This window comes from Sinocyclocheilus rhinocerous, unplaced genomic scaffold (genome assembly GCF_001515625.1).
Source record: "Sinocyclocheilus rhinocerous isolate Xijiao unplaced genomic scaffold, SAMN03320098_v1.1 scaffold1141, whole genome shotgun sequence".
Taxonomy (NCBI): Eukaryota; Metazoa; Chordata; class Actinopteri; order Cypriniformes; family Cyprinidae; genus Sinocyclocheilus; species Sinocyclocheilus rhinocerous.
This window is the reverse complement of record NW_015653550.1, coordinates 111,048-122,294: the sequence shown is the minus strand read 5'-3', so window position 1 is coordinate 122,294 and position 11,247 is coordinate 111,048. Positions and strand designations below refer to the sequence as shown.

The 11,247-nt window shown below is 37.2% G+C and overlaps 1 protein-coding gene across 2 annotated transcripts in view; it reads left to right on the top strand.

Annotated features, from left to right (window-relative positions):
* LOC107716494 (protein FAM19A5-like) overlaps nt 1-11,247 on the top strand; it is a 132,089-nt gene that overhangs the window by 110,557 nt on the left and 10,285 nt on the right. For both annotated transcript variants that reach the window (XM_016522974.1, XM_016522975.1), the window contains exon 3: nt 4,923-5,050. In XM_016522974.1, the coding sequence (XP_016378460.1) occupies nt 4,923-5,050 (128 nt within the window). The remainder of the gene's footprint in view (nt 1-4,922; nt 5,051-11,247) is intronic.

The window sequence follows — 11,247 nt, the reverse complement described above, 5'->3', positions numbered from 1 at the left end:
GACGTGACTCTGGACGAACAGCTGAGATGTGACGAGACTCTGGAGGATCAGCTGAGACGTGACGAGACTCTGGCAGATCAGCGGTGACTTGACTTGACTCCTGAAGAACAACTGTGACTTGACTTGACTCATGATGATCAACTGTGGCTTGACTTGACTCATGAAAATCAACCGTGACTTGACTTGACTCAGGTATGGCAGCTGAGAAATAATGGGGCGTTGTTGTGGCCGCCATTTTGCGAACAAAATCCGCTGTCGCCGCCATTTCAGTAACCGACGCGGTGTCGCGTTCCTCCTCCGCGACACCCACAGTGAATGGAGAGCCAACACACAACAAAGCATAGTCCATAAACTGGCAAAGTGATGAACGCGGACCTTCACATCTGAGCTTAGACTTCAGCGGTTGATTAATGCCATCGCAAAAAAACTCTATCAACAAACAGTCCGGTAAATCAGAGTAATAGGCAATGGCTAGATACTCTTGAATATAGTTCTCCAGCGAACGCGGGCCTTGTTTAAGAGCTAATAATATTCGTGCTGTGTCTAGGAGAGTGATAAGCGCAGAACAATACTCGGCGATTAGAGAAGGATTTGAGTGGTTGTTATATAGTGTGTGTGTGATTGGCTGCAGGTGAGTCCAATCAGTGCAATGGAGCATGGGAAATGTAGTCCAGGGTGACGTGCAACAGTTTGTGTGGTGTGAGAGTCAATATAATCAGAAGGCGACCTCTGGTGGCGAGCAGACGGAAGACCACGGACCGGATTCGTGTGTAATTGAGTAGTTAACTTAATGTAAGTTCTGAGCATTGTAGTAATTATATAATATGTCAGTATCAAAAAGTTTATAGTCAAATTTGAGAAACACTGACGTAAGGGTCAGTTTTAAGCATGTCATTGGATTTGTAGTGGAGTGTGAGCTTACAATTTACTTTATAGCTAAAAGTGAATCTTGAGGGTGAATTTTGCATCTTAGATTAATTTCCATTGCCTAAATGAGAAAGAAAAAAAAAACATGCTTTCCATCACATACATCATACTGTCCAAAATTTCAGACAGATCAGTGCACAGCAATGATACTAAGAGTTGGGAAATGTACTCATGCTTTTTATCATCATGCCTTTTTCCCCCTTTTGACTTTGACATGACAAATTGATTCAAATTGAAAACAAAACTCTGAGCCAATGGGGATCTTAAAACAATAGTTCATTAACATACTCATTTCCTATCCATCAGCATGCCGGTTTGGAGCAACACTGCCAATCTTTACTCACACTGGAATGACAGACAGAGGAAGTCTCCTTTATTTTAAAGGAATGTTCCAGATTCACTACAAATGTTGGGGTCAATCAACAGTCTTTCTTACATAATGGTGATTACCACAAAACATATTTTGGAATCATCCCTCATTTGTTTTTAAATAATAACAATCACTTGAAATAGGGATTCACTGGAAAATAGAAGTCTACAAGGCAGACTCTAAATTTTTTGCTAAATCACATGAATTTACCCCTAATATGTTGTCGGTTTACTGGTATTTTTGGTGGATGAACATCATTTTTTTTTCTTCATCAAACTAATTTATGTTTTTGGAATTATTTTTTCAACAAATACTTTTCTGATATTTATGTATCAGTGTTTGTACTGTCAAAATGATCCTGAATATGCTGTAAAGAATGTACGGTTCACAAATTTCTATTTGCTCAGCCGAAATTCTTTTCCCCCTCTTGTTCAAGACAGACCATTTCCAACATTAGCACAAGTGTTTCTTTGTATGTAAGTGTTGATGTCAGAATGTGATGTGCTTGTTCTGTCTGATAATAAACTGAAATCACAGTTCTGTCATGACAACTCTCGGAGGGATTGGCATGGTAATGTACATGACAATGTTCATGTATTTGGTTTTGGAATAGATCTGCTACGCTGCTGCTGCTGCGGCAGAGCAAGTACCGAGACTTGCTACTGCCAATACATCCACAACATGCTGTTGTGAGCATGTAAGAATATTGCTGCTGCAAATATAACATACATGAAATAACCCTCAGCATACTTGAATACATCATAGCAGATCTATACAGGTGGAGCTGGGGAAGGTGGAGGGTTTCTGAAGCAAGCTGCAATTGCTACGGCAAGCTCTAGTCATATATTTGAATGTTGAGCAGTGAGCTCATTGGCTACCAATACAGGAGAGAACCAATCAGCTGTGCCATGCGATAATGATGTCATTAGGTCACATTGAGTTAGACCTATCAGACTGCGCAATCTAGAGTTTCATGCCAGAACTCTGTATTTTCAATGAGTAGTATACTTGTTATTCAATGAGTAGTATACTATTGTCACAGGTTGCTGTGTAGTTTAGATCCAAAGACTGATGCATGACACAGAATGAAAGATAGATAGTTTTAATAGACACCTAGAATAACAAAAACACACTTCACACCTCCCTCTCCCCCAAGCACCCAAAGCAGGAGGGGGGGAGGGGGGAGCGGCAGGATGTTGGAGAGGAAACTTGGTGCTAGTTTGACTCAATGGTGAGGAAAATGACTTGGGACTGGGCTTAAATGGCAGTAACGAAAATATCTTGGAACATGGCCTAACCAGCAACCACAAAGATGATGTGGAACGTGTCTGAACCAACAAAGAGGAAGATGATTTGGAACTAGACTGAAACAGACAAGGAAAATGACTTTGAACTGGATGGGACCAGTAGAGATGGTAGACCAGGAAACATTATATCATCCATCTAATAAATAATTATTTTGAGACCCAGCTTCTTGTACACACCTCTGTGATTGGGGTGTGGGTGGGGCTTCATTTCATGCCAACAAACTCCACTGATATGCCATCGACGAAGAATGCTGATGCTGGCTCATGCACCTGGACAGACTCCACAAATTAAAATTTTTGGTTGTACTTGTAAGAATCTTGTTTTGCTTTGTGCTACATTTTTTAATAATTGAATGTTTATTGCCCATGACACTTGCCATTTGCTTTTTGTTGAATGTTTAGATTCTAGTTAGTCTAATGTACTGCGTGGTTGTTACAGTAGTTGTAATGTATGCTAATGCATGTGTAAAAGGATAATTATCCTATCCATAGAAAGATTTGAGTGACACCGAAGCAAACGTCTTAATGCCACTCAGCTGTCTTGATTACAGTTGCACTGTATTCCTCCATTACACTTACAATTAGGCCTGATTGCGCCCCCTTTTGTCTCCTTGTGGCATCTGAAATTCACAAAAGACTCATCAGAGGTAAAAAAAAGGGGGGAAAAAGCAAATCAGCAGGTAATTATCCTGTGCCCTGATTACTCTAATTATCTTTATGCCTCTAAATATTGCTCTCAGAGATGCATTACATCAGAAGTCATATAAGAATAAACATAGTAAAACACTGTAGAAAAATAGACATTGTAATATACTTCCTTGACATATATGATTTATTCTGTCAAGAAATAGAGCTGGCATGTTGTGTCGTAATGTATGAAGATAACTTATGCTGGTATCTGCAGTGTGGGCAATTACATTTTGTTTGTACATGATATAAGTCATAATATACTGGCAGTAAAAAGGTATACAGGACAACAACTTAACTGAATAATCTTCCAACTTTGACACTGCATGCATGCAAACAAACATAACTATAATGAGGTCGAGATTTCCACATGTTCACTAATATTTTACTAATACTAAAAGAAAGAAAATATATCTTAATTTGCATCATATATAATTATTATATAACTAATATATTGTTAAAAATGTATTCATTATTGCAGGTGGCAAAATATCAGACATGACTATTCATGTTCAACTATAATTATATTGGTATTGCATAACATACTTTTTTTCTTCTTTTCTAAAACTGTAACCTGACAGGTTTTTGCTTATTGTGGGATCTAAAATAAATGAGACTTGGTCATTGTAACAGTTATGTAAAGTTACAATGTAAACCTGTTGCACGTGTTTTAATATATTGCACTTACATAACACATTTTTAAGATCATGTAAAGTTTGAAATATAAGTTTCTAAAGCAATGGCTATTGTAATGTCATTTAGTATATATAGAAACTGTCACTGTCTCTCCCAAGGGACTAATGCTAATGCAGGTATGTTAAAGTGGCCTACTTTTACATAAAAGTGGTCATCCATAATGAACATACATCTGCGTGAGAAATCTGTGACAAACCTTTAATCTCTTTATTTGTTTCTTTAATTTTTAATCTAATTTGAATGCTAAACTATTTTTACTATATCGCGCTTATGTAAAAACGCTTCCATAGGGTGATGTCTTTCTCTTAAGAGTAGAGGAGACATCATGTCATGTCATACACAACACTAGTTCAGTGTGTTACAGTAACCTCTTTTATACTTGACAGGCGGGGACAGCTCTGATGGGGTGAAAAGTGAAATCTTCTGACACATGCTTGTAGCTAACTCACTATAAATGGTATCACTAGAAAGTAGTGCATTCATTCTAAAAAGGTTCAGCTATAGTGCCATTGTATTTGGTGTAGTATGATTACCAGCAGGTGATTTTTAGTCGATGTGTGATGTCAGTTAGCAATTAGTTAGTTCATCACATTAATTATGGACGTGTTTGTTTATCAAGCAGAAAGTGTCACTATACTTTTGTCTTAAATTTGAACAGTATATATTGTTGATTATCATTTCCAAACTAACAAACTTTATTTTGTGAAATATGTTTTCTTGAGAAGAGTGCTTGTGTTGTCTGTATTTAAAATAAATTTCAATTGGTTTGACATTTTGTCATCTAATGCAAACACATTCATACATTGTTAAGTGTACAAATATTTTGGGGGGTGCATTGTGTGTGTGTGTGTGTGTGTGTGTGTGTATGTTTTCTGTGTTTCTACTTGCCTTCAGGATCATATTATCTTAACCTTTTCTCTGGTTTTGATCCACAGCTCGTATTGTGAAGACCAGGCAGTGGTGTGACATGGTGCCCTGTCTAGAGGATGAAGGCTGTGACCTGTTAGTAAACAAATCAGGCTGGACTTGTACACAGCCCAGTGGCAGAGTGAAAACTACAACGGTGAGACTTACTTATTCTCATAATCACTGTCAAATGTCACTCTGTTTACTAGGGCTGCCCCCAGTAGTCGATTTTATTAGTCGCTTAGTTGCAGGAAAAAAAAATGGCAAAGTCAAGCAGTCCGTGAAGGACAGAAACGCTGGTCTATGGTAATACCAGTGGTGTAGTGTAGGGTATACGCAGGTATAGGGCATATACCCACTTCTTTACCAGTCGGCTTTGCGAATACCCACTTCTAAATCCCCTCTGATGCGCATCATTCATTAGTGTCATTAGGCAAAATCATGACAGTTCACCACATGAATAGCTAATCCAATCGCATGTATAAAAAAAAAAATAATAATAATAATACAAATATTCCCTAAAAACACTCAGTAAAGACAGCGGTCAGGACTGTGGCGCCGGCTTCCTTTGAAATATGTTTGATGATTGTGCCCGCTCCGTCCCCGACCACAGTCAGAGAGGATGCTGATTGCCGACAGTGACAGAGATGCTGCCTGTTTATGCGTGACAGCATGTCAGGGGAGGCGCACAGAGTGGCGGCGTATACCCACTTCTTTATCAGTCGGCTTTGCGTATACCCACTTCTAAATCCCCTCTGATGCGCATCATTCATTAGTGTCATTAGGCAAAATCATGACAGTTCACCACATGAATAGCTAATCCAATCGCATGTATAAAAAAAAAAAAAATAATAATAATACAAATATTCCCTAAAAACACTCAGTAAAGACAGCGGTCAGGACTGTGGCGCCGGCTTCCTTTGAAATATGTTTGATGATTGTGCCCGCTCCGTCCCCGACCACAGTCAGAGAGGATGCTGATTGCCGACAGTGACAGAGATGCTGCCTGTTTATGCGTGACAGCATGTCAGGGGAGGCGCACAGAGTGGTAAAATAATAGTTAATTATTGATTACTAATTTGAATCAGTACATTAGAATAAAAACAATAGCTTAAAAACCGGTTCCTGTAAACAAACTTTTCAGTCCAAGGATCCAGTAAACGAATGCGTGATTACTAATTTGAATCAGTACATTAGAATAAAAACAATAGCTTAAAAACCGGTAAACTCCTGTAAACTTTTCAGTCCAAGGATCCAGAATAAACGAATGTGTTCAAACAGTAAGTTCAAAACAGCTCTAATACAAAGAAAACCCAACCGATTTCATCAGATATTGTGGAGAGTCGAGTCCAGATGTCAGTAAATTATTATTTTCAGCGTGTATTTGGTTTAAAAGCATGAGTGTTATACTGGATGGTGACTAGGGTTGGGTATCGTTTGAATTTTATCAATTCCGATTCTGATTCCGCTTATCGATTCCGATTATTTTCGATTCCCAGTTTCGATTCCAATGCGATTAAATAATGATATCAAACATTTATCATGTTTCTCTTTTTTGCAAACCATTTATTGGAGCTGAATACCATGAACAAAAATCAACAGGCTACATAAAAACTGGACTCTTTAAGAGCTGTTCGTGTGCAAAATAGAACTGCATGATTCTGGATAAATTGAGTATTTTTTCCCAATGGAAGTTGTGGTTCTCTCATGATTCTGAAGAAAAAACATTAGACAACTAAACAAAATCACATGTAATTTATGAATTAATGATTAAATGACTCACTCAAGATGTACTTTTTTCATTACTGGATGAATTAATCTCTTGTATGATTAAAAAACAAATACATTTTAACAGCCCCTTTTCGCCACCTACTGGCGTAACAATGTAATTGATAAATCTTCATTTGAAGTGTCAAATTACTTTCAAAAGGTGATTTACTCTATTTTAATCGCTACCATACACATCGTACACACAGTTTATATCTGAACTATAAACAATAAATAATACTGTGTAGCTGAAAAGACTGTGAAGCTGTTTCATTCATGACAGATGACAGCTGCTCTCTTTAGGTCAATGGCAGTGCGAACGCAAATTTAAATGTTCAAATCACACTGGTGTGATCGTAGGCTGCACGGACGAACCAAGTGATCACAACATTGATCGCATACGTCAAAGGTTGAGGAATGAAACAGACGAATCATTGTAATTTAGGAATAGAATCACGTTGGTGTTTGAATCGTGTTCGCGATCTTTAACGATCTATTAAATTAAAGTGCTTTGTCATGTTGGTGGTGACAACTCAACAACACAGCTATCACAGATATAATACTTAGCTTTTTTGGCTTCTGATCGCAAATGTAGCCAAACTTTGGGAGCGCTTAGATTAGCGAGCAAGGCCCTGGCAGATGGCTAGGTCCGGTCCTCACAGATTAAGAAAAAAAAAGCGCATAGGAATCGATAGGCGGAATCTAAATTTTAATTTGACACAAAGAATCCAATTCCTGACCTTAAGTGTCCGATTCTGGAATCTGAATCGATTTTCGATTCCCAACCCTAATGGTGACTGAAGGTGTTTTAGATTATGTGCTGGTCTAGTTATTCTGAATGGATCCGTATAGTAGCATGTACAGTAAGGTCAAGACAGCAGGTTTAGTGGTCTGTTGGCGTCTCCTTGTGGTCCAGTTTGATATCACAGCTTGACTGGTGCTTATTTATATTAAAAAGGTGGTGGGGATGGGGGGAGGGGGATAAATTCTGGATAAATTGATATTTTTAATTTCATAATGATCTTTACTCCTTGAAGTCAAGCAGCAGAAGTTAAGAGACAATATGCAAATACTACTGGCCCATTTTGGGGTGAACTAAATATACAAGACTAGTTTTACATGTCACTGTTTATAACACAGGGTGTTGATCCTTTGCTGGGTCGCTTTAAAAAAATTGGGGCATAAATTAGGAGTATACCCACTTCTCCAGGCACCACTACGCCACTGGGTAATACAGTACTGTACATACAAACGCTTGCCTATCATTTATCGACCTCAAACTTGGCTTATCATCTGAAATATGTAAGTATTAGCAACTTTACACGGCCACTCAAACTAATGTTAACCTAGAAAAATGTGTGCTATTGAAGTATCTGTGCAGAGTGTGGAAGCTGAAAAGTAGCGCTCACTGCAGGACAGATTGAGGCGCCAGTGCGCTCACTTGTTCTTAAAATACTCCATCATTTTTTGCTCATACAGATACGAGTAATACACCTTTCGAATCTGTAAATACTCTACGTTTATTTGTGTGCACTCACAATAACAACAAAACATGGCGCTTTTGTAAAATAATGAAAGCAAACAGGATTCGCTTTCCGTCTCGGTCTCTGTGAACTTGAGCGCGAAACTGCAAAACTCTGTGTATATGAAAAAAACATATCTATAAAGAGCGAAATGTCTACTTTCAAATGAACCAATTCAAATGGAAAACAAATTCTCAGATTATGTAATCCGTATGAAACATGCATACAGGCGCATCACTACTGCGGAGATGACGAGTCAGTGTCACCGACTTCATCACTTAATCTAAAACCAAAGAAAGCACTAGTGTATTAATACATTTTTAAAATGTTAATGCAGCCTCCTTACTGTTCTTCCCTGACATATTCATAATCATTACTTCTGCTGGTGCACTGTGGCAAGCTTTATGCGTGTGCTTGAGCGCTTATTATGCTATGTAGGCAATTAAAGGCTTATTATAATGATTTAAATGGTTTATTAATAAATATGCGATTAGTCAACTAATGCTTCAAATGAACGACTACTAGTCGACCAGAAAAATCTTTAGTCGAGGACAGCCCAACTGTTAGCTCTTTTCAATTTTGTAATGTCACATACAATATTTTAGAGTGAAACGGGATATTCAATAAGAAAAAAAAATGGTGTAGGTCTGGATGTTATCCATTGGGAATTGATTAGATTGTTAAAAATTAGCTCTTCATTTCACAGTAGAAGTCAGTGATAAAGGAAAGTCTCTTGAGAAGTGGTGCATATTATATTTTTATAAAAGGTTATAAACTCCTTATATATGTAAATATATATATATATATTTTTAATGCTTACCATTTGTACTTAATAGCACCATGAATATATGTGCCCAAATGAACACCATGAGTTCATTAGGGCATATATATATTTATAGCATCAGTTCTGATTTCATGTAATATGTATACATAGAGGACTAGAGGATTATAGTATTTTGTCTGTCTGCAATAAGGATTAAATTATTTTATGATTTTAAATCATCTTATAGGTAGCACTTTATTTTACAGTTCTGTTCTGCATGTATATATTATTTATTTACTATAGTAATTAAAATAAATGGGTAACAACTAGGTAGTTACCCTGTATGCAGTACTTTCTTAGGTAAGTACACTAAGTACACCATAAGTGCATGTACTGTAAATAAAATGCAACCATTTCATACTAGCATTGGTTAGCATCCTTTCAAAGGCTACTTTATTAAAGTCGCACTGAAATATAAGTAGTGACAGTTCTTTTCTTTAGTATTGTGATGTGCATTTTATTAAATCTCTTCGAAGTTCTCCGAGGTCCCTTTAATGTTGTCAACATTTTTAAATCCAAAAAAAAAAAAAAAAGTACTTTTATGTACTTTTTTTATAAGTAATAGGCTATTTTTTGTCCTGTTTTTAACCCAACTCATCAAAAATCTCAGTTTGAATAGGCATGGCAAATTGTTGACTCAGAAGTAAACGCCCACTTCTATGATTGGCTAACAGTTGTGTATGTTTGACAGCCTTCATAGATGGATGCTGCTTTGATTTACATTAAAAATATATAAATACTCAGTGCATATCAAACGATCTGTAATAACAGACAAAGCAATAGTGATAACACAATAAAAGCAGTTACTCACACTTGTGTGGTGCGACATTACCGTCGGATTCAGTATAGTCGGCACAGGATCATCTTTTATTTTCAAACTTTCTGAAAATCCCACATTTAATTTGCCTTGTTTGTAACGGAATCCGTGGTAAAATGAAGTGAACAAAGGACTAAGTTCTTACTGACGCAGTCTGGAACTTCATTAAAAATAATGTTAGGATCTGAAGGAAAGCAATACAAAAACTGTTTTTCCACAACTTGGCACTGTACAGCGTCTTGTTGCCTTCGGAGCCATCTTTATCATTTTCTGTGTAGACCTGCGTTCGCCTCTCTCATTATTTACACTACACATGCGAATCGGTGGGCGGGGCTAAAGAGGCAGCGATGTAGAATCAGGCATCTTGATCTTCTTCCGCGGAGGCGGTGTTTAGCCACACTATTACATCATAGAGTGGCACTTTCGATAACATTTTGTTTTGGCAGACTGGCTTCAATATAGCTGTCTTTATATTTTCAATATAGCTTCCCATTAGATCAAGGGGAGTTTGGTTTCTCAGTTCATGACCCCTTTAATAGATTAAGAGAATGGAGAAATTAAGTGAATGGTTTCAAAAGATTTACTGGGATGTCTCATAACTCCAACACTAGTCACATTACAGAAGTAAGATGGGCAGCAAATGTTGGCTTATTTGACATTAACTTCACTTGTTCAAATAACTAAAGAGCTCTTCAGACTCTATCATAGGACACACAGAGCAGTTCTAACCTGACTTCTCTCGATGAGAGGATGTGTTTATCAATGGCAATTAGATCACGCTTAGGGCTAATTATGTGAACAGATGGGTGATCACGGCAGGTATGTAGACGAGACATAGGAGAAATAGGAGGAAATGAAAAGGTGGGCATACAACACTTCAGCTCCTGTCTGCTGTCATCAGCTATTAAAGTCTTTCGTTTGTGTGTATTTGTTATATGAGGCTTATTTTTATTTTTATTTTTTTTGGTTCCTATGATTGTCTTTGACTAAATGTATTATGTTTTACTCCATTATTATTACTATATTCTGAATAATAAAAAGAGTGTAAGCTTTTATTTAGATCTAACCTTTTTTGTTTGCTGGTTTGTTTTTTGTTGTTTTTTTACAAAATCTAATATTAAATTAAGCTCTTCTCAGGAAGCACAAATATTTTTAAAGCATCTCACAAAGTTGTCAGAGAAACACAATTTAAGATATTTTGGATGAAAACCAGGAGGCTTGTGACTGTCCCATTGACTGCCAAGTAAATAACACTGTCAAGGCCCAGAAAAGTATGAAAGACACCGTCAAAATAGTCCATCTGCCATCAGTGGTTCAATCTGAATTTCATGAAGCGACGAGAATACTTTTTGTACACGAAGAAAACAAAAATAACGACTTTATTCAACAATCTGTCTCCTCTGTGTCTCTCCGCATCACCGTAG